Below are 24,299 nucleotides of genomic sequence, written 5' to 3' on the forward strand. Positions count from 1 at the left end.
CATAGTTTGTACCTATGTAAAACTAATGTCAATATCATGTATCCTCACTCGACGTATTGACTTAAAAATCATTCCAGAGCTGAATTTATCTTCGACCACCAAGACACCAAACTGTTGTGTTGTTATTTTTCCTATACTCGTTGGTAGTTAACTCTTTCTATACATATTTATAAGCTTTATCAATTTATTTATCAATAAAATATTTTGAAATACCAATTTGAATATATTATTCTGTATTCTTTCACTTGTTTGAGTCACTGGACTGTAGCTATACTGGAGCGCCGCCATGAACAGTTTATTCGAACAAATCGACCCCAGTTTTTATTCTGTTTAAGTTTAGTGCTTACTTTATCAGTTTCTTTTGCGGAACCGCTATGCTACGAGAACGTCTAGTGGTATGTGTGCAAAAACAAACACTCACACAGTTTTGCCTTTTCCAAATTTCCTGGATCTGCAATAGAAGACACACACACAACACACACCCGTATATATACACATACTTACATACATACATACATTATACTCTTGCAAGGGAACATAAAACCGTCTATATACTCGAAATTCTCAATAGTACCATGTTATAAATTTTCAAAATACTTACATGCAACACACACTCACACATTATTGCGTTGGAGTACTAGTTGTCATTTAGTCCTCTAGATATCTCTTCCCCAGCAAACCTTTGCTCAAGGACATTAATACCATGGCATACCGTCTTCCATTCAAGCAGGGTGTGTTTCGTTCCACATTAATCCATGTGTTCTTCTTTTTCTAAGATAATTTAGTGCAATTTGAGAAATATTTGGCTTTATTTTTACCAACCACGCAAACCTTCTCCTGTCGGCTCATATTGTAGTAATTTGTAAATTGTTATTCAACAGTTATATATGCGTAAATTAAAACACATTATCCATCTTGTAAATAGCTATGTATGCCGGCTTATGACAACAGTGAACTGAACGAACAGTTATGAGAACCGAAAAATTTACCCCAAAATTAGAATACATTTCTGCAAGTTTCACTTCGCGGCAGTGCTACATATGCTATTTAGCTATTAAATATTCACTCCTGCTCCAGAGCGTCGGCTGCGGGGTCATTCCGAAAAGCTCTACCTGCCACGATTTCATCTCAATCGAAGGAGAGGAGCTTTCTCCGTCCGGGTTGCGGATCCGTGGAACAAGCTGCCAGACGAGATGGTGAAGATGCCGACGACCGCTTTGTTCAAAGTCTCCCTTGACCTCAAGTGGCCTGAACTCTTTACATGAACACCACCCTGTACTTAACTCCGTGTCCCCCTACATGGCCTTGCTTTTTGCTTTTGAGCCAAAAAATTAACTAACTAACATATCATTATAAAAGAACCTAGTTTTAACAATATTACAAGTAATATTTTGTATACGCGAATGCTAAATGAACGCAACAGCTAGTCTAACAGAGTTTAGTGGGTCAGAAAATGCCGCGACTAAAAAGAAAAAGGTAACTTTAAGTACTTGTCTAAAAGGTTTCTCCTTTACAATACCTACAAGTTCATTTATCAACAACTATGTGAATCCGTGAATAGATTTTGACGACACTAATAATGGACTAAATTGGAAAATATTTCGCAAAGTTAATTTGGCGTGTGAAAGAGGAGGCTTTTGATACTTCATCGGGAGGATTCATCATTCGTATGGATATACGATAATGATGTGTTCTAAATCTAATTTTGGAGACTACTCTGTTATCTGCTGGAATAATAAGATTATCAAAGGAAACTCGAAAAAATGCATTTAAAAAGACAACAAAAACATACTATCTTGTTAGATTTGAAAATATTGTTTATGTAGCAATCATTGAGGTATCAAAGCACTAAACTTAAAAAAGGACTATAACCCAAACATGACTAAAAGACAAACTAACACAACGAAGATATTACCTTTCTGACTTTCTACATAATAGTGTAACATTATTTCAAGAAGGAATTTAGGTGAACAGAGATCTCAGTTTAGATTTCGTATACTACGTCAGTTGCTTCTTTAATATTCTTTAGTCAGAAAGGAAATAATCATAAGTTTACGAACAATGTACACTCTTGGGCAAAAACGCAGTCAAGAAACATGTTTAAAATAAATTTGTCCATATCACTTTTGTAATTCATTGTAAAACTTATCTGATAACTAAACTTAAGTGTAATAGCTTCGTGGTAACGAGATCTTGTTTCCTACTCAAAGGCATATTTGTATTTGGTTAAGAAACAAGCTCTGATACGCAATCCTTGCACGAAATGAGGCAGAGCTGATATTTATATTTGTTAAATCTATCTCAAAGACATTTTGGGATGATATTCAAAACATCTTTCTCCGGTTAAGAGAGAAATCTTTTATATTCTAAATTACATAAAATAAAATAAAACACAAAGAATATCTAGTTTAAAATATGACAACCATTTTGAATTTATCTCCTCAACTCAAGTATCATCTAATATCAATTTGTATATGATATAATGAATGGTGCACATCAGTTACAAGCTTAACTACTTACTGCTTTATAATATTAATAAATTATGCATTATTCTTTGAATTCAATCATTTATTTAATTAGCATAATCATTATAGCTTTCATGGGTCGCTGAATAACTCATTTGAATATTTTTACAAGACAAGAATGGTAGGCTGGATTTTTTTTCTTTTAAATTTCGAAGTTTGGCAAATTTAATATGTAAATTTCAGAAATTAATGATTGTTTCATTGTTCAGTTTTTACCCAAGAGTCTTTATACTCAAGTTTAGAATGAATGTATAAGCATGCATTTTTTGATGTAAATACTTTACTCCTTATAAATACATGCTTAAACAGAAAACATAAAATTGGATGAATTTTGCTTTTTAATTCAACAACATACAACAACAAGTATTTATAAAGTATATTGATACTTTGTTCGAAAGAATTCTTTTTGCGTCATTTTTTGTTGATTTTTTTTTTTTCGAACGTGAAATAAAATTATTTTTGCTGTAAAAATATTTGTATCAGTAGATTGAGCAATGTTAGTGCTTCAGATAACTACGTTAAGGATTCTACTCATAGCTAGCACAAATAATTATGATAATATTAATAAAACCATGCTTCTTCAATATTTAAAAAAGAATTATGATGTTATTATTTACACCCCCGTATATTTGTGGTTTATTCTTCATGCATTCCCCGCCTCACTTGAAATGATGATTGTGCATTCAAGGTTACAAATATAAATACAAAAATTATACAGCAGAATGATAAAATAATGTGACCCATATAATAATGTACTTGTCTCTAAATTATGGTGGTCATGGCAACTGGATCAAAAGAATTTTGATTACTGAAATTAATTGTAAATTGTTTCGGGATTGGTTGTAAAATTCTCTCTCTCTCTCTCTCACACACACACACAGACCTTTTCACTCACGCGCGTGCGCACACAAGCACAAACATATAAATGAAATAATTCGAGTTAATTCTTAGGGAACTATTTATTCCCTAGTATTCGAAAACATCTGTAAAATTCATTCCAAAATAGAATACCACCCAACCATCAATATCAACATTAGTAATAACTATTGTGATGAGAAAAGAATATTGGTTAAGCTTTCCCTGCAATTCACTATTATAAGCTCTCCTCCAAAATAGGCCAAAGTATTTTTCTTCATAAAGAGTTGTATAAACAAATTGTCTTTCCTGCACTTTCATAAATGAAACAATTTAAGCCATGTACTCTTCATTCCAAAGCACAGAAACGCACACACACACACACGTAATTAAACTGTTTAATAACTAGCTATATACAAAAAATGCCTTTCTATTTTAAGCGCATGCGCTTAAAACGTAAAACGAGCGATACAAACACATCATATTCAAGGATACTCAACACACCTTCCCCGTTCTTTCTCTTTAAACCTATGTTTATGTTCATCATGACATATAAGAAATTGGGATAGAAAAGTAGAAAGATGCCGCATTGCTCCAAAATGAAAGAAAGGCAGAAAAAGAACCAAATTTTAAATAAACGACGAGAAAAGTGAGAAGGAAATGAAAAAAAATAATTTTTAAGTCTTGAAGATATAAGGACTCCCAGAGGAGACTCTGGTGCCATGTATTATGGTACATCCAAAAACCACAAAGGGGATGGATAAAGAGGAACCTATTTCTTTTCTGAGTATTTTTTATTTGTTGTTAGGTGTTTCTCTTTAATTTTCTTTTTTGGAGAGGGAGCGGTGAGGGAATTTTTTTCTCTTTTTACTTCAATGTCCCTGATCTGCAAGTTGATGGATCTGGCACTGCTGTAGAAGTTACGCTTCACTGCACCCCGAATCAATAGTCGTCTTTTTGATGTAGAGATGACTTACATCTTACTACAAGCGTGTAATGTAGAGTGTGTGCGCGTATACACACACGCATACACACTACATTATACGCTTGTAGTAAGATGCATGTATATATATATATATAATATATATATATATATATATGTGTGTGTTTACACACACACATACACACACAGATATATATATATATATATATATATAATATATATATATATATATATGTATGTATACTTATATAGCATATACAATGTAATATATATCATATACATATATCTTCCTATATATATCAAATGACTGCTTCGCCAGTATTTATTTACCTCGTCTAACTACACATCGACTGTCCGTCCACCCCTCCGCCCAGTCAACACATCTAACCGCCAACAGACAGACCATACAGAATAAAAGGAAGGGCACTTGCTATCTCTGTATGTAAGGATTCCTAGCTAACAGAAAAGATTTTCAACTTCAGGAAGATCTGTTAAAATCATCAAGAATGAAATAATGAACAACAACTGACTTGGCCGAGCGACCGACCGACCACCCGACCAAGTGGACTTGTCAGTATATTATTCTCACTTCCGCCAAACAGGAGAAGATTATTTGCTACTTGTTCTGACACCAAAATATCTTTGGATGCCAAGAAAATAAAAGAGGAATTTGATTCTAGTGACAGACAGCTAGATAATTGTTTGGTGTTGTTATTTAGCCCCAGATCAGCTTTGATAAAAGGCATTCCAGCCATGACTATCTTGCTTTTTTATAGTTCCCACATAGTGAGACCAGGGCACATTATCCGAATCATATTTATTACTTTCAGATTGTACAACAAAACAGAAATCGTAATAAATGAGTGTTTCTAACCTAGGCACAAGGCCAGCAAGTTTTTAGGGAGAAGTTAACCGATTAAATCAACCCCGGTACTTCACCGTGTCTTTCTTTTGTTATAGGATTATCTTCTAGGTACCGTCAATGAAGAATCATTTCGATAGTATAAATGTGTCTTGGCTAGGCATTCCTCGGATATTGAACAGTTCAGCTCTCTATCTTAAAAGAGGCTCGTTGCAGTTACCACAGGCGTCAATAGTCGAAAGGACAGATGCCGAGATGGGAGGAACATGTTGCTGAGAGAAAAATAAGTTGGAATGAGATATGGTGGTGGACTACATCTGGGCTAAGTTTTCTGATTCGTTCATCCTATGTCTTGCCTACAAATCTGGAACGTCTCAGAGAATGATATAGGCAAATGCGGAAAGGCTGGAACACTGTAACATATTCTATTCCAACTATTCATTAGCATTGAATAGATATACATGGAGACACAAGCTGGTCCTTAAGGTTATCTTCAATGCTATAAAGAACCAAATTGCTCCCATCAACAGAGGAAAAACCGATGAAAAAAACAATCAGAGATGTCATTATCTTCGTACGCTCAGGACAGCGGATCCGTTATAAGAAACTTGCTGTGAGAGATGAAACGTGGATCCACTATTGGCAGGTGGATGCAGATTTACCAGAGTGACAGGGATTCTTTTCCTTCCCAGTTGAGAAAAAACTGGATATTATGATGTGGTGTGAAAGAAAGGGAGTAGTGAAACTAGTCGAGTTAACGATTTCTCATGAAGACAACATGGACGCCGTTCGGGCTCGAAAGATTGACCGCTATGTAAACCCCCTCGAGGAATGTGAAGAAGCAGGCTGGAAAGCGAAGTATTTTCCAAGTCGTATGAAGAGGATTTGTTGGACTCATTGTAAAGTGAATGACACCATGAACGTTATCTAAACCACAGTGAAAAAAGGCTAACCACTAGATTTGGTTACACAGGGACGATGAGCGATGGCTAGAATATTGAGCTTTATTTGATAACTAGGTGATCTAGCAAGCGGGTTCGCATATCAGTGAGTGGGGCCGGTGCGCAATGACGCCGTCGAGAGGTAGGCTCCGAAACGCATTTTCTCCTGATGGCCCCATACACTTGTCTTTCGGTATGTGGAGCTTTCGACTGGTAGCACTTACATGTGCCAGTTGTTTGCAAAACATCAGTTGGCTAATGAAAGCAACAAAACCATGACTTACTGTTGATCAGAAGTAAAGAGCAGGTTATCTTCAGAAATACTCGTCTTCAAAAATATATTTTGTTTATAAAATCTACTTTGAAATGACCTATCTTTCCGAAGAAACTTCCTCAAGGCCGCTCAACCTTCTAAATGGTATTCAAATGTCTTTCATATTTTACTGTACCATCTAAACGACAGAATACATTGGCGTTACACAGTATATTAGATTGTCTTGTATCATAGATCTGGGACTTAACAAGAGCAAATCATTTCAACTGCTAGAAAGATTTTGTGTGGGTTGCCAAATTACTGGTAAGCATAAAGAATTTTTGTCTTCCGAAATCGCCCAGGGGAATATTTATTCACTGTGCTCTCATTCTTCAGTAAAAGGTAAAATTATTACTAAATTTGTAACATATCAAAAGATCGCAAATAGTTCTTCCTGCCACTTACTTTGGCACCGAAACTCAGCAGGAGAAATGAGATCAAGAGATAATATTCTTATACATATTCGGGCTGTTAAAGAAGTCACATATTTACAAATTCAAGAAATGTTTATTAGAAATGTACAGAAACTATAACACTGAAAGGTGGCGAAATGTAGTGTTAAGGTCCCACATCTGAATATTCGCAACTCGATACAGTATCATTTGCGAACTTTACAAAACAATTATACGATTTCTACAAAGACACATCAAGGTCACGAGTGTAATTTTGAAAGATAATTTCTGATATTGCCAAGACTTACTACTCCCTTTATCTTGCTCTTATTTGACAAGGGGACCCTTTAGATTAGGAAATAAACTTAAACACACATTATTGCCATCCTTATCATGTGAAAATGATCTACACCGCTTTTGTCAGAATTTATTTAATAGTAACTCGTTTTTACAGTTCTATTTTCTAAGTTGTCTGCAAAAGCTATGTGATTACCAAGCTTAAGAGACTTTACATTCACTATTACTTGCAAACAAAACGATGAAAATTCGAGCCAAGATCCACATCTTCGTTGTAAAATCACTCTCATTTTCAGGGATTTACCAGATTGGAACCAAAAGAGAAAAATGTTAGTTTACTATAACAATAGATATGTAACTCCTCTAAAATTTATGTAACCCTAATAAAGATTGTAAGTTTGATTCAAAGGATACAGATATGTACCACCGAAGAATATACGTATAGTAGAAATAGAAACAGTTATATAAAATAGTCTGATCGATTTAGACTTTTAATCTCCCATCCTACACGGAATCATAACTATCGATTTCTTATAATAGATACAAGTTGCGTTTTCAAAAGGGAGTGGTTTTATAACCATTAAGAAATCACATCCAATTCCCTCATACAATTTCCTTTATGGCACTCACCATTAACAATAATCATTATTGATGAATAGATATCTGTTAATTATTGTTGTAATTATTAAATAAGGAAGGACAGAGACGAGCAGAGGATGTTTCGATTATTCATTTTATTGAACTCAGCAGGATTTAATTCGAAGTTGGTCCCGGCGGAATTTGAACGCAAAAAGTTTTTATAACAAACTTGACAAGTGCTGAAATATTCGGCTATCTACACCACCTTGTGTTTTAATTATAAACATCTTTTATCATTTATTTTTGTGCCATAAAGTTTGCATCAAATGAATTTCATCTTTTTATGAGTCTGATTTTTCAAAAGATTATATTCCCGTATGTTTTAATTGCTTAAAATAAAAAAGCAAAATTTAATGTACTTGTTGTGTCTCCCACCACAACACCCTCCTCTCTCCTATTCTCAATCTAACTGTTTAACCCATCACCATATGTCTGGCAATTTTTAAAAACTATTTTCTTTATCTTTTATTTTTTGCGTCAAACATTTAGTGTTAACGCTATCATCTCACTAATTTTTGTTGCTGCTTCTTTATTCCTTTTAATCTGCCACGAAACTCATTACTAATTCAGTTTCAACACATTTTCAAGAAATCAAAATGAAAACAGTTAAATTCCAGGGGCCCCCTTAATTATTTTGAGGAACGGGTTAATGCAGGGTACATTTATGTAGCTTGAGGGTGGTGCTATGTAAGCTATGATTCTTGCCTTTTTTTTTTTTTGTAAATAGATTAAAATAGAAGATAACTAATTAGTACTAATAAAATAATTTGGAAAGAATTAAACAAATGCATTACTTGTTAGTTCATTAAACCTTTCCATTCTAAATATATCAGCAGCAGCAGTTGAGGCGCAATGGCCCAGTGGTTAGGGCAGCGGACTCGCGGTTGGAGGATCGCAGTTTCGATTCCCAGACCGGACCTTGTGTGTGTTTATTGAGCGAAAACACCTAAAGCTCCACGATGCTCCCGCAGTCGGTGGTGGCGACCCCTGTTGTACTCTTTCGCTCCAACTTTCTCTCACTCTTTCTTCCTCTTTCTTGTCCCCGACTTCCTACGCAACCGCTGAGCCTGGATGCGCATTCATCCATCCGTCGATGCTCTCGGTGTCGGGGGTTGACTTGCTTTCTCTTCTGCGGGTCTTACGAATAGCAAAGGACCACGTTTCGGACTGCTCCCATCTTGCGAGCTCTGGGACGAAGACCGTTCGCTCAACAGCAGCAGCAGCATCATTGACATTAAAAAAAAAGTTACTCTCAATACTCAATGACATTAGAGTGGATTTGCTTCCAGTTTGACAAAAGGTACATCTGGTATTCCCAAAACCAAGTAAACTGAATGCAGTAAGGTATACTGAAGAAAGTGCTATGTTGTCAGCTAAGCGCTATTTCCGACCTTATAATCGGTGCACATGAAGTAACTTGCTATCGCTAAGGAATTGAAGCTATGTCGCGAACTACTAACCATCGATAGATTGTTTGTTCTACCTTGCTCACCACTCCACCAATAATAATGACAACTACTGCAATTTGAAAAAGATGTAGTCAAGAAAATAAATCTAATTACTTCGGAAAATATAGAGTGGTATTATTAGATGAGACTTTGCCCGAAACGGTGTCGTATCTCTAGGCGAGAAGTCTACTTGAATGTATTCCATGACTAATATACTCCCACTCTTTGAAAAATAAATAGCATGCATGTGAAAAAGCACATTAAATAACAAGGACAAGAAGAAGAAAGAGAAGATTATGTTTTCGTGTTAGATTAGTTTGTAATGTGTAGTTACAGGCCTGCTGCGTTAATTTGATTTAAGAAATCCCTGTAGCTGAAACTTTGTTGTTCGCAAATAAATAGAAAACATTTTTAGCAATGATGTATTATTTGAGAAGAATAGCTCGGAAAGAAAAGAGGCGAGAATAGGAGAGAGAAAAAGATATAATTTTAAAACGGAGTAAGGAGAAAAAGAAGCAGCTTTAAGACGTTGTAAGCTAATCAGATTGACGTTAAAGTTTCACCTGCCAGGGATTCCATTAACCAAAAACAGCTCTGTTTATTTTTTAAAGATAGGTGACATTATTTCATTATCCTCCAATAAGATATGTAAAATCTTGCTGTGAAACAATTTGGAACACTCGAAACCATTGTTACTCAATAGATTTTCTGATATGTACAGCTGTATGAGCACGCATAAATATATGTTCATTTATTGATATTTTTTAATGAGAAATGAAATTTTTTCATATGCACCCATTCTACAATAAAAGCTTCATTCTTCAGTATGTTACCCTACTAGCGTATTCATCAATTTCCAACCGTTTTGTTCCCTTCTAAGAGCAGAGAGTATATTGAATGCTTTACTCAAGCCAGGTCTTCACCGTAAGAGATCAAATTTTATTATAGTCACAGTCATACATTTTAGCTATTTTGTGTAAAAAATTATAGAAATATTCAGTCACTGCTGGGTGATTAGATGTGGTGCAGCCTTAAGTCGAACAACACGCTGCAACTTGAAAAAATACAGTAACGACGTAAGATTTCAGTGCATTCTTTTTGAATTACATTCGACCAACGATCATTTAAGTTTATTCTTGCTTTATATTGCTTTATTAAGACGAAACCATTCGCTGTGCTCCAGCGGTTTAGGATCTTAGAAGGTCTTGTTTTCGAAGAAAATGGATTACAAGAATATATTGAAATACCCTTAATTTATTCAACAGCACTTCTCTGAATGAAGTAATTATAAAAGCAGAGAAAACTATAAATTATGAAACAATTATGGTAGAGAGTAAAGCAAAAACAGTTAAACTTGGAAGAGAAAATGTTTAAAAATTTATAAAATAGGGAGATGTCGTAATGCATAGGTATAGTTGTCTTTGATAAAGAAGAAGAATAGAAAGAAGGAAAAAAGTAATTCGTTCAAAGAATATAATAATTGACTTTGGAATATACATAAAAGGACTAAAATAGTTACATACAAGCAAACGGAAAAAAAAAAAACAGATTAAGTAATCTGTAGTATCTAGGTACATATTTCCCGAAAGAATATTTTGTGGTCACGGTCACTGCCGCAGCATGGTTTTAACGCTGGGATTTTCGGTAGGAATTATTGGTAATTAAAGATTTTATATTCAGTAAAGCAAACGAGGAGTGCGTGGGATCAATTCCTACTACTGACACCACCAAACCAATACATAAATGTTAGGCAGCATGGTTCCCTTCGAAACAGACTATGCGACAAAGATCTACAAGATTTGGGATTGCAAAAAAAAAAAAAAATTTTATTGGAAAGATTAGTTTTCGTTATTGTAGTCGCTTTCGCGTCCCTATACTAGAAAAGTTTGCTGTACATACCAACAGGAGGGCTGTAATTGGAACCTGTGTGTGCTTCAACACCGCCGCCGGGTGATGTCAAGGACCCAGGTAATGGTATTTCTTGTTTGATACTTTGATATTCTTTTTGTCCATCGTTTGCTGAGGTATTTGTGACAAAAGTGTTGAAAGGTGCTGGATAAACCGAATAATTCTGGCCGTTTGAGTTCAATTCTCTTGAGCTTGCGTCAATACGAGAGAGTTTAGTTGGTACTATATGATGTTCTGGAGAGTATATCATCTGCTGAAAAACATTGAAATAATGAAATACCATTAAAAGGGATAAAAATATATGTTAGCTTCAAAATCTATCACATTTCTTTTTGTCCTCAAACAAGAGAGTTGTAACATCCATATGAAACGGCGTTCAGTTGCTTCATTATTCCTACCATCACATCGTTATTGAGTGCTTACTAAAGGAACATAGGTGATATTCATGTTTGCTTTATATCAAAGCACATGATGTTATCGACAGAGCCTTCACATTGTCACTCAACTGCCTAGAAATAGCACACAAAATCTCCCTCACAAAAACAATCATCAGAAACATTTATTGCACAAAAACACGTTAACGTGAAATTCGCAGTAAAAAAAACAAACAAACAAAACAACTGTCTGCTATTCTTAGAAATCCTGTTGTGTTAGAAATTCTGAAACGGTTTCGATTGTTTTAGCATTTCTCTCAGAGCCACCATAACTTTGGGTTTTTAATTTAAAAAATAAGAAACACCTACGTAATTTAGTCTTCTATTAGGAAAAGCTTACCAGCATACGCCTGTTTCGAATGATTGTATCTAATTTTTGTGTATGGTGTAGCATTTTGCTTCATGGACTGACTGGATGATTAGATACATGCACATATGCACACGCTTCAGAATATAACACTACGTGTTAATAACAGTTTTTGAATTGGGGTAAAAATAAAGACCTGTATGTAAGAGGATAAAACAGAATGTGTGTGTGTTTGCTTTTCTTAAAAGCATTATACACTCTGTACAGAAAGAACGTACCTAGTGCTCAATGATATGTGACAGTTAAAATTGAAATATAAAAATACAACAATGATGTAAAAAAACCGTAAGGAACATGGAAGCCATTTTTATCTGACGCTCCAACGATGAATATTGCTCTAACTTAGTAATAGTAATATAGTAATAGTAATAATAGTATTAATAATAGCAATACTCCTTTCTAGAAAGGAGTATTACTATTATTAATACTATTATTACTATTACTAAATTACTATTACCAAATTAGAGCAATATTCCTCGTTGGAGCGTCAGATAAAAATGATTTCTATGTTTCTTACGGCTTTTTAAATCATTGTAATTTTCGAGGGAAAGCAGTTAGTCGGTTACATCGACTCCAGTTCTTTACTACTACAATATATTATCAACCCCGGAAGCACGAAGAGCACCATGGATATCAACAGATCCATTGCTTGATACCATTCTTCGATAACGGCTTCGATTTCATCGATTAACCTCCTCCCCCTAAAATTGCTAGCCCTGTAGAAACATAACAAGAATCACCGTCTTCATCATCGTTATCATGGTAGTACATTGACAGAAACCTTAGAGTGCAGGGCTAAAACACATCATGCTATGTAATTGCATCCTTTTTTATATTCTGAATTGAAATTCCGCCGACGTCAATTTTGCTTTGAATCCTCGAGTACCAGTCAGACCGTCGGTTAGATTTAATTAATTATACACACACTTAAAAAGTTAGTGGCCTGGTACCATTGTAAGGAATTATTCTTTAAACTATATCCAAACTTCAAAATGTTTTATAGCTCGTTTCATTCATATCTCTTTGAATGACTGTGTAGAAATTGACGTTTAATTATTACACAGATATGTAACATCAGGATTTTTGGTTTTATTGAATGATTGTGTTGAGTTTTGTTTGCTTGTTTTTGTCGGTTGTGTCAAGAAACTAAATTCGATAACCGGTTTGACTTCATTTTGTAACAATCAGACTACGCCTAGTGCGAATATGCACAATGGTTGCAAGCACAAACAAAAGGTTTACTGAACACGCAACTCAATAAGAGAAGAAAGGGTAAATAGTAAAGTGCAACTGAAATAACAACGTAGGTAGCAAAAGATTTGTTGTATTTGAAGTCAAAATGGAGTCCAGCGTATCAAAAAGAATGCGTTCGAAGAACAGAAAGGGAAAAGAGAATGCATATGAGAGTAAATGAGAAAGTGTGGTGCAGTGGTTAGAATAGAAGTCATATTGAATAAAGGAGATGAGGGATGAAGGGTGAGTAATGAGTGAGAGAGAGAGAGGGGGGTAGCGGGGAGAGTAGAAGGTATGAGAAAGAGAGAAAAGGGAAATTATGATGTCAAAAGAACGGTTGCGTTTCTATTGATGGACCAAACATCCGCCGTGCAGAATAGGTTGAAATTAGAGTGGGCTACAACTGGCAAAGAAAGGAAGAGAGAGACGGAAATGTGGAGAGACTCCGGAAATTCAAAAAAGAGTGGAGGTAGTGGTGGCGTTAGAGACGGAGAGTCGAAAGAAAAAAGAGAGCAGGAGAGAGAGAGAGAGAGAGAGCAAGGGAAAGACAAGAGAAGAGTTTTAAAAGAGGTGTTGGGAGGACAAAGAAGGTAGAAACGAATGGAGAGGAAAGTGAAAGTAAGTGAGAGACGAAAGAAGAAGGACAAATAATGTTTAGCTAGAGAGTTAATAGGGAAAATACAGGATAGGGTGAAACATAGGCAAATGAATGGCAAATCAGAAAGAGAAGATTAAGATGCAGAGCCAGAAATAGAAAAGAAAAAAGCAGAAGCAGATAGAGTGAAAGTTAGAGAAAGTTAGAGATATGAGTGAGAAGGTAAGTTGTGTGTGTGTGTGAGAGAGAGAGAGTGAGTGGAGTAAGAGTGTACGTGTGTTCGTAGTGGAGGTAGAGCGTAGCATTTAATTGTAAGAAAGATTAGGGAAAAATAGGGAAGAACCGTAAAGAGAGACGTTAGTCTGAGAGACAGAGACTGAATGAGAGAGATGTGTGAGAGATTCAGAAGAATTACTCGAATTTTGATTTTGTATACATATACATACATACATACATACATACCCGTATATAAACATAAACACACACGTGTGTATATATATATACAAATACATATATATATATATATATATAGACATACATACACACACATATATATATATACACATACATACACACATATATATATGCACACGTGTGTGTGTGTACGAAAGAGACAGAATGGTGAATGGCAGTGAATGGATCGGCTTGTAACGAAGAGAGAAGCACACATAATCTAAATGTAATGAAAGAGTTAGTTCGATGCTATATCGGCAGTCAATAGTGAACTAGCAGTAGCAGCAACAACAACACTAACAACAACAACCACAAATAATGGTAATCAATCGAATCTATGTTCAATTCGATCGCCGCTCTTTGCTCCTTGATTAGAAAGACTCAAAAGCTATGAGAAGGAAAAGAATAACGAAATATATAAATAAATAAATATATAAATGAAATTAAGGGGGGAAAGGACAGAAAGAGGAGGAGAAAATGCATTAAAAGGTCTTTGAGTCACATCTAAATGGAATTACCAAATAACGAATAATGAAAATAAAATAAAATAAATAATACAAAGTATATAAACGTACAAAAACATAATAAAGAGACGCGAAAATTCATTGGTATTCTTGTTCTTTCTTTTTTCTTCTTTCTTTGGCTGTTATTTTTATTTATTTATTTATTGTTTATTTATTTATTTTTGGCTAAATTTGATGAAATCCTAACCAAAAGGATGTATCAATCGGTAATTCTTTGTTAAATCGTTCATAGTTCCAGAACACAGACCAACTATAAAGACAAACCGAAGTGGAAAGAGCTGTGTGTGTGTGGAGGTGATGGTGGTAATAGTGATGCTGATGGTGGCGGTGGTGGTGGTGGTGAAGTTGGGGTGGTGGTGCAAGCGAAGAAGTGATAGAGTATAATGGCGGGGGGGGAGTGAGAGATGTTGAGGATTGCAAAGAGGAGGTCAAAAGAGCGAAACGACTCTTGATGCTTTTACAGTGCAAAAGGTTTTTTTCTTGTTTTTTTTTTGTTTCTTTGTTTGTGTATAGGTTTGTTGTGCGCGGTTTTTCTTTCTCGAAGAGCGCCATCAATGGAATTACCACATCTAGTACTGAGATGGGCAACCAACAATAATATAGAGAAAGAATGTTTGGGTGGGACGAAATAAAAGCAAAGCAGCAAAACAAACGCAAAACAAGAGAGGGCACATCCTAGTAACTGTGGGTGGTGTTTTTGTCCTCCTTGTTTCACGTTATCTCGCTAATATCATTAATATAATAAAAAAGAGGCGGGACTTTTTTTTCTCCCTATTTTTCTAGATACAGATGCTTCGTTCTGAAAAAAGACAAGTTAGACCTAAGGTCAGTTAAAGAATTATTCGTGTTTTCTACGCCATAACATCATTATTTTAGCTTTTGTTACTATTGCTACGGGTTGTTGTTGCAGTTGTTGTTGTATCACCGAAAAAAAAATCAATGGAAATTGAAGAGGTTAATTCATATCTTCTCCTCCCACAAAATTATTGAAGTTCAATTCAACAAAGAGACATTTGCGGCCTCGTCCAATTTCAAGCTACAAATAGTTCTTGCTGCATAGTTTGAACATAACAACAACAACAACAACAAAAATAATAATAATAATAATAATAATAATAATAATAATGACGATGATAACATCAAGACGACCGCAAAGAATAAATAAATTAAGGATTTTTAATTAAAATACTTTCTTGCTGTCATGACTTGCCGGTTGATTGAGACAGTCAACATCTCTCACTTTCAATAACATTCTTTCATATTTTCATATTTCAAAAAAAAAAAAAATCAAAATAAAGAAATAAAAGAAAAAAAGTATTGTTTCAATGCCAGAAGATCTTGTTACAGTTAAAATAACAAGCTCGGCTTGCTAGAAATGGCAGTCAAAATCTGTCTTAAAGATGTTCATCATTTTGATTATAGGGTTGTTCGATCACAGCTCTGACTTCTGGCTAACACAAGGATATACTCTCCCTCGTCGCTACACATGCCAGCAATAGCAGCCAAATTTTCCATAATTCATGCCAATTCTTTTTTACAAAAACGGAGTCATTCGATATTGCAATCTTAGCCATACTACATCTGAGCGAATATAAGACAATATGGTCAATCTTGAGACGCCTTTAATGATGCGAATGTTGATTTTGGGCTAAAAATCCCCAGGAACTCCGTTGTGTTTCTATGACTCAAATTTGTGTAGTTTTTCAAGAAAGATAAGTTGCTAATCTCATACAAGCCTGATTGAACTTAAACAGTTCGTTTCACAGTCCTGTGTTCCAGAGTACTACGCGGTACCATGGGCATGTGTTCTAGTATAGACTTGGATTAACTGGGGGTTGTGTTCGGCGGAAACAGGGTGGAACTCGGCATACATGTGTGTGTTTTAAAATGAGTGACAGCAAGAAATGTTATGAACCGGTACTTTTGAACGAAACTTTGTCATGTTTGCTCTGTCCAGGTTGCAGAGACATTTCCTTCATATTGTCGTTATGTTAAATGCGTTGAGATTGTGACTGGTTAGTTCGAAGCCGGTAATTACTGATACTATTACTCCAAAATGCGGTTTATTATAAATATACAAATATTAACATTACCTGGTCGTTTTGTGCGTCTGTTCGATTTTCCACGTCTGTATGGCCATTTGGCACTGTAAAACAGAAAAAAAAATACGTTTAGAACAAAAGAATATTCATGTATTCTACAAAGTATGTAGTATAGGAAATGAGATTGTGTGACGTTAATGCCTCTTTTAGGGTCATTACACACAAATTGGGGGATGAAATCATTCAACTCAGGGACCGAATCGAAACAGAATCATGGATATGTCTTTATATTACGGCACTCGTCCATATTTGGATTTATTGATTTCTTATAGAGGCACAAGTGTAGAATATATTGACAGTATTTATGAGCAAATATAAGCCATGTATTGATATATGATATCAAGTAAAGCAACATACAAAAACACGATTAAATAATGAATTTAGGAATTGTAGTGTGAGACACTAGTGCTTTGGATACTGAAATGCCGAGCAAACAAATTATAATTATATAAATTAGTTAATTGTATGGCTAGATAGTTAGAGAGGTAGATTCAAGTGTGACTTTGCTAGCAGAGAATTAGTTAATTTTAAAAAATACTTTCCAGAAAGGTTCTCCCACGCAGTTTAAATGGAAGGAGAAAGAATAAGGGCGAGTATTCAGACACTGTGGAGCCAGCAATATTACGAGGAACGAGGTCGGTAAATTTTAAACCGAAACGAGGTGATTTCTGACTGCATTGAACCACGGCGAACATTATTCCGTCAAGGCGCCAATCTATTTATTTACCAGCAGTAACCGTGCCTGGACTGGCTGGACTGAAGAACAAATTGTATGTGAACAACTATACGATATTTGTTCATATACAATCTTCATAGTAAATCAACTATTTATTGAATAACAACGTTCCAACTAATACCACTACTACTACTAATAATAATCATCATAGTAATAATTTCTCACTACTACTACTAATAATATTATTGATTTCTTCCGTAGGCAGAAGTCCTTAAATATGGCGGAGAGTTACATTGAATTATATGAACCCCAGTACTTCACTGATCCTTTAGTTTATCAACTCCAAAAGGTTGGTAGAGAAAACTAGTTTCAGCGGGATTTGAATCCAGAACTAGAGATCCAAGACAAGGAGTGCAATGCACTTCTTTTAGAACTCTAAAGATTCAGTAAATCTATTGCCTCTGATCAATCCACTGCACTTCAACTCTATGAAAATGAAAAGATAACTCAGCACAAAATCTTAGATGAAACATTGTTACTCTTTAAAGCCGATGTTACAGTGTTAAGCTCTTGGTATAAATATCAACCTACAGATTAATCGAAAGAAGTCATTATAATTACCAGTGGGAAGATAAAGTTTTCTTAAGTGTGACAGTCATAAGGATGGAAATCAAGAGTTGGGTATAAAAAAAGGTGAAAGAATTTATAGTTTTAGGTCCCGGGTATCCTTCAGAAGATTTCTGCGTCAAGAAAAGTCTCTCAGCATGTGTTTTGCTGTTGTAGGAAGTCCAATAAGATAAATGCGACTGCAATAAAAGCAGTAAAACTATCTCTCTCTCATTTCACAAACTAAGTTCGATAAATCTAGTTTTAATTTTCACCGAGGAAACTGCCTGCTACTTCCGGTCAAAAGAAGGAAGAAGGCAATGGGACATTGTCCCTAATAATAATCCCTTCTACTATAAGCACAAGACCTGAAAATTAGAGGGAGAGGTTGAGTAGATTACATTGACTCCAGAACTCGAATGGTACTTAATTCATCGACCCCGTAAGGATGAAAGGCAAAGTCCTCCTCGCCGGAGATTGAACTCAGAACGCAAAGACAGAGGAAATACTGCTCGGTATTTTGTTGCGGCGTGCTACGATTTTGCCGGCTCGCCGCCATAATAATAATAATCCTTTCTACTATAGGCACAAAGCCTGAAATTTTGGGGAAAGGGGCAAGTCGATTACATCAACCTCAGTACACAACTGGTACTTAATTTATCGTCCCCGAAAGGAGGAAAGGTAAAGTCGACCTCGGCGGAATTTGAACTCAGAATGTAGCGGCAGACGAAATACCTATTTATTTACTACCCACAGAGAGGACAAACAAGGAGAGATAAACGGATTAAGTCGATTATATCGACCCCCAGTGCGTAACAGGTACTTAATTTATCGACTCGGAAAGGATAAAAGGCAAAGTCGACCTCGGCGGAATTTCAACTCAGAACGTAGCGGCAGACGAAATACCGCTAAGCATTTCGCCCGGTGTGCTAACGGTTCTGCCAGCTCGCCGCCTTCCGCCTTAATAATAATAATGACAACTCCTCGCATAATTATACTTTGCCCTATACAAATGTTATGAATTCGATTTCACATTTACTCTTTTAAATATGGCGTGAATTGATCCAGGTCGTCTGATAATCTATTAGTAAACTTTTCAGCTTCCAATTGCTTAATTTGTAATCATTTGTGGAAGATATTTCTAAAGTGTTTTCTACGTAAAATTGAACACTAAAATGATATGTATGTATGTACATGTATGTATGTATGTATGTATGTATGTATGTGTGTATATGTATGTATGTATGTGTGTGTGCGTGTATGTCCACACCCACCCCATTTTAACACTTACCAAACGTGATTAGAAAGAATAGCAAACTGAAATAAATACACACACTAACATGTCCGCAGCTTTGATGTATGCAATAAATTTTCGCTTAAATATTGTAAATCACTCATTGAAATAAGAGGGTGGAAAGTAGTGAAACATTCTCAAATTGAATTTAAAAACAAAACAAAAAGCAAACGCCGAAAAAGGTTAATTGCTGAAAATTTTGAAGCATTTGTAATTCAGTGAGACTAGTTTTTGTTTTTTCTTTTCCTTTAATTTTTCGACTTGTTTTAGTTTTAATTTCTATTTCTAATATACATCGAGTAAAAGGAAAGAAATTTAATATATTCCTGAACACGTAATTTATTTCCAAGGACACCTAAGTAATATGGGAGTAACGTGAGATCTATTACAATTCATAAAGCTAAAATTGGATTCAAGAAGGAAGGCGAGTGTGGCGAAACCACCATTCTCGACCACACGGTATTTTTTTTGATATGATACATAGAAAGCAGTAGAAACGTTTTTATTTCAAAGATTAATGATGTATTAGTTAAACCATGTAGAGGACATCACTAAAAATGATAGAAAACTTACACCAAGACAAAACAAGAAAAGTGGAAAAAGTTAAAGAAAATTTCGGCATGTGAGTTTGTCATCGCCGTATACTTAAAACGTAAAGAACTCCATTTTCGCATACTGCTGCAGCCATAGATTAGTTACCTCAGAGACAAAATGCTCGCATTCCAAAAATACTAAAAAAATTAGTGGGATATCACAAAGAGGCTACGTATAGCAAATACAGCTTGGTTGAAACTACTCATTCTAAAACTTTGTTTTTGTCAATCACATTGTTAAAAACGTGATGAGTTAGAAAAAAAAAAATTATAAGATTTCATAAAGGAAGATAAAATGGAAACAGGGCATTCCAATATATATATATATATTTCTTTCTCTTTTTTGTTATCGACTCCATTAACCTAGAGGATCACTTATTATACGGCGTTTAATTCAGATGGATTTGATCTCATGAAATGCTGATGCACTTTTTGAAAAGAAAGGCCTTTAAAAATGCGTGAGAGAGAGAAAACTGGGAAAGAAAAGTATAGAATAGTAAAGCGGAATAAGTGTTTGGTAGAGAAAAGAGATACTATTTTGTTGACAGAGTGGGGTGCAATTGAAGTAAAGAGAAACGTAAGAGATAGATAGATAAATAGATAGATAGATAGATAGAGAGAGAGGTAGGAGTGATGATCAAAGCAGTAATTCAAGAAAGAGTCTCACAGATAATGAGAAGATCGGGTTTTATGGAAGAAGCTATGACTAAGAATACAGACACACAGACAGATAAATGGATAGATAGATAGATAGATATAGATAGATAGATAGATAGATTGATTGAAATAGATAGATAGATAGATAAATAGATTGAAATAGATAGATAGATAGATAGATAGATAGATAGATAGATAGATAGATATGCGAAGAGTAAGAAAGAAACTGGTAGAATGGCAAGTCTGTAAAGATCATTTTTCCTTAATGAAATTAATAAAGAAATAAAGAAAAATAGAGGAATAACAAACAAAAAGCAAAATAAACAATTACAGCAAGCACGACAAAGAAGGTGAAGAAATACATCATTTAAAGATCTGTAAACTGATCTCAACTAATGTTGTACGATAAAATCGCGTGCAAGATAATATTTGACGATATATTACGATTGTTTTGCATGTTAGAGTCATCTAAGTTGCCGCCGTTTTCAAAAGAAAACAAAACCAAAATAAAATTAATAATAATAAAGGAATATGTAGGCGTGGCACTTGGGGCTACAGATGAAGGGTTGGGATCCTCTAATTGGACATGGTAACAGGTCAGATTCACAATACTTGAAGCAGCTAACTGAGCACAAAATCAGTCTCTCACTACACGATGCCACGCCATACCCGACCACGTCTCTCTCTAGCTCGGCGTCCAAACAATTCATTATTGATATCACTAAATTGTTTATAGATTCGATAATTAAATAGAGTTAAATGAAGCAATATCGTAGTTTAATCCCAGTAGCTAGATTTTTATTTATGAGATCTTTTCCTCCTCTATTTCGCCAACCACATGCACACGTACGCACGCATGAACCCACAACATTATTATTATTACAAAGGAAACTATTATCTGAGCGTTAGGGTGGTTAGTATGCCAGCAAATAACATACAAGTAAAGATACTTCTATGTGGTCGCTAAAATTGCTAGAAATAACACCAACATTTCCCTCGCAACACAACGATACATCTTTCATAATGTGGTCTACAAAACATTGTTTCTAAAAATTAATAAAGCAGAAATGGTTCGGCCCTTGGCAACATTTGATTGTAAGCCGATTCGAGGGGGATCACCTACAATCAAAGATTGTTAATTTGTAGCCATCGTATTTTTTGTATATCATAGTCAGTGATAAATTAATATATATTTTAGGGACAAAGAAAATATAGGAGGGACTTATAACAAAAAGACAAAAGTGATAAGATAGCTCATTAAAACAAACCAACACTGTATACATTTAAAAACTGAAATGAGTATTCTTACATACAATATTAACAGTCTGAAGACCACCAAGGTAAACTCAAGAGAGCATAATTTTTTATTGTCTGACAAGGTTGTTTTAATTACACATGTTGGTGGGGTAACTCTTTATCTATAATAACTTTTCTTCCTTTTTATTCTCCTTCCCTGGCAAATAATGGATTCAAGAAGTAGTATGAGGTCATTGAATTCTCGCCGAAGGAATGATGCAGCTACTCCGACATCCATAGACGGATACAGGTTGTTTACGGAGATGACACCACTGACAAGAGCAATGTGCGCAGATGGATGAAGAAGTTTTAAAAAGAGGAAGCCTCCATGCGGAATGAGACCATTGCAAGCACTGACACGAGTCAGGAACGTGTGGGCGAATTGATTCGCACTGATAGATGAGTCACAATGCGTGACCTTGCTGCACTGCTGAAGTCTGGTCTCGATACATTTAAAAACTAAAATGAGGATTCTTACATACAACATTAACAGTCTGAAGACCACTATGGTAAACTCAATTATCATTTTTATTCTCATTTTATTGCCCTCACCGCCATCAAGTCAAATTATAATGCTGTTGATGAAAACTGCTTCATTTGTAAAGATCTTCAATGGTAAATTGGGTTTCTTCCTTCATTTACTTCGTCCCACTTCTTATCCGGAATGTTTTTCCGAAAAGAAACTGTTAAACGATCAGCTGGCACACATCCCGCGATTTATATTCTTTATGTTCTTATTGGCTTCATTTCTCAGACAGCAGCCATGTTAGACCATCGCCATCAATAATTCATGCGACCATATCGATACAATTACTTATTTGTATTTGTATAGTCACTAAGTTACGTAGTTTTTGAAAAATACTTTTATTTTCCCACATAAACACAATCTCAGGCACATGTATATTATGACCTGTTGTCGGACAGATAACAAAATTCTATTCACAAGCTACTGCTTCTTCTGAAGATATAGTCGAAAATGACTGCCCAATACGATATGAAGTTAAATCGAAAATGAGACAATGTGCTTGCGACGCGAAGTTTGTAAGTAGAAGATTATTTATATATGATATGATATGTGGCATTCTGTCCGTTACGGTAATGAGCGTTCCGGTTGATTCGCTCAACGAAACAGCCTGCTGGTGAAATTCAACGTGACATATAGTGTGAGAAAGCTGGCCCTTTAAAATACACGTACTTACTCATTTTTGCTGGGTGAGTGGACTGCAGCAACGTGAAGTAAAGTATCTTGCTCAAGGACACAATGTGTCACTGAGAATTGAACTCACGACTTTGCGTTCGTGAGCCGAAGGAATGATGCAGCATCTCCGACATCCATAGACAGATACAGGTTGCTTACGGTGATGACACCACTGGCAAGAGCAATGTGCACAGATGGATGAAGAAGTTTTAAAAAGAGGTAGCCTCCATGCGGAATGAGACCATTGCAAGCACTGACACGAGTCACGGACGTGTAGGCGAATTGATTCGCGCTGATAGATGAGTCACAATGCGTGACCTTGCTGCACTGCTGAAGTCTGGTCTCAATACATTATAAAAGATAGTGGAAGTCTGTGGGTATCGGCAAATGTGCAGTTGACATGTGGCTTGAAGGGGAGAATGGTGAAAGTCTGCTCTGAATTGCTGGAAGCGTTTGAAGCCCTGGAAAATACATTTTTCCAGATCAGGTAGCAGGGGATAAAAAGGGATTGCATCTTTAACATATATATATAATGCATGGAATGCTTGTACATTGAATTCAGTCGCAACGCTTTCCATAACGTAAGATATTTAAGACCAGAGATAGGCAGAGAAAGTTCTAAGGAATGTTTTGGAAGGGATGACAGATGCTTCCATTTTCCTTGATTTTCTTAATATGCTTGGACCGCGAATAGGATCTTAAATAAGAGTATCCGAAAAAGCTGGTAAATGCTATTAGGAGGCAGGGACCGAAAAAGAATCTTTAAAATATCCTCACTTTTCATAACAATGTGTGGCCACACACATTTTTAAGAATAAATAGACAATTGGCAAATGTGACTGGTCGGTGATTTCAACCATACACCCACCCACCATATCTGGTGCCATTCGTCTTCCACCTGCTCGGTCCAATGAAGGGACAGTGTTCGTGAACAACAATTTAATGACACCGACAAGATGAGAGAAGGCTCGAAGAGGTGGGTACAATAATACACACCTAAAGTGTTGAGCTCAATGACGACACGAATGCATCGTTTGTTATTGAGAATATATGGAGTAGTACGTTTCCATAGAACACTTACTCTAGGAATATGAGCAATTTGAACGACTTACGCCAGTTAATGAAAACAGTTATGCTCGCTTTTGCAT

The 24,299-nt window shown here is 35.5% G+C and overlaps 1 protein-coding gene across 12 annotated transcripts in view; it reads right to left on the minus strand.

Moving 5' to 3' along the window:
* Nucleotides 1-24,299, minus strand: part of LOC115213424 (paired box protein Pax-5-like) — a 548,017-nt gene that overhangs the window by 32,556 nt on the left and 491,162 nt on the right. For 10 of the 12 annotated variants that reach the window (XM_036503614.1, XM_036503616.1, XM_036503613.1 and 7 more), the window contains 2 exons: nucleotides 16,823-16,875; nucleotides 11,115-11,376 (listed from right to left, as the gene is read on the minus strand). In XM_036503614.1, the coding sequence (XP_036359507.1) occupies nucleotides 11,115-11,376; nucleotides 16,823-16,875 (315 nt within the window). The remainder of the gene's footprint in view (nucleotides 1-11,114; nucleotides 11,377-16,822; nucleotides 16,876-24,299) is intronic. The other 2 variants (XM_036503608.1, XM_036503618.1) reach the window with 1 other exon arrangement.

Source organism: Octopus sinensis, linkage group LG6 (genome assembly GCF_006345805.1).
Source record: "Octopus sinensis linkage group LG6, ASM634580v1, whole genome shotgun sequence".
Classification (NCBI taxonomy): domain Eukaryota; kingdom Metazoa; phylum Mollusca; class Cephalopoda; order Octopoda; family Octopodidae; genus Octopus; species Octopus sinensis.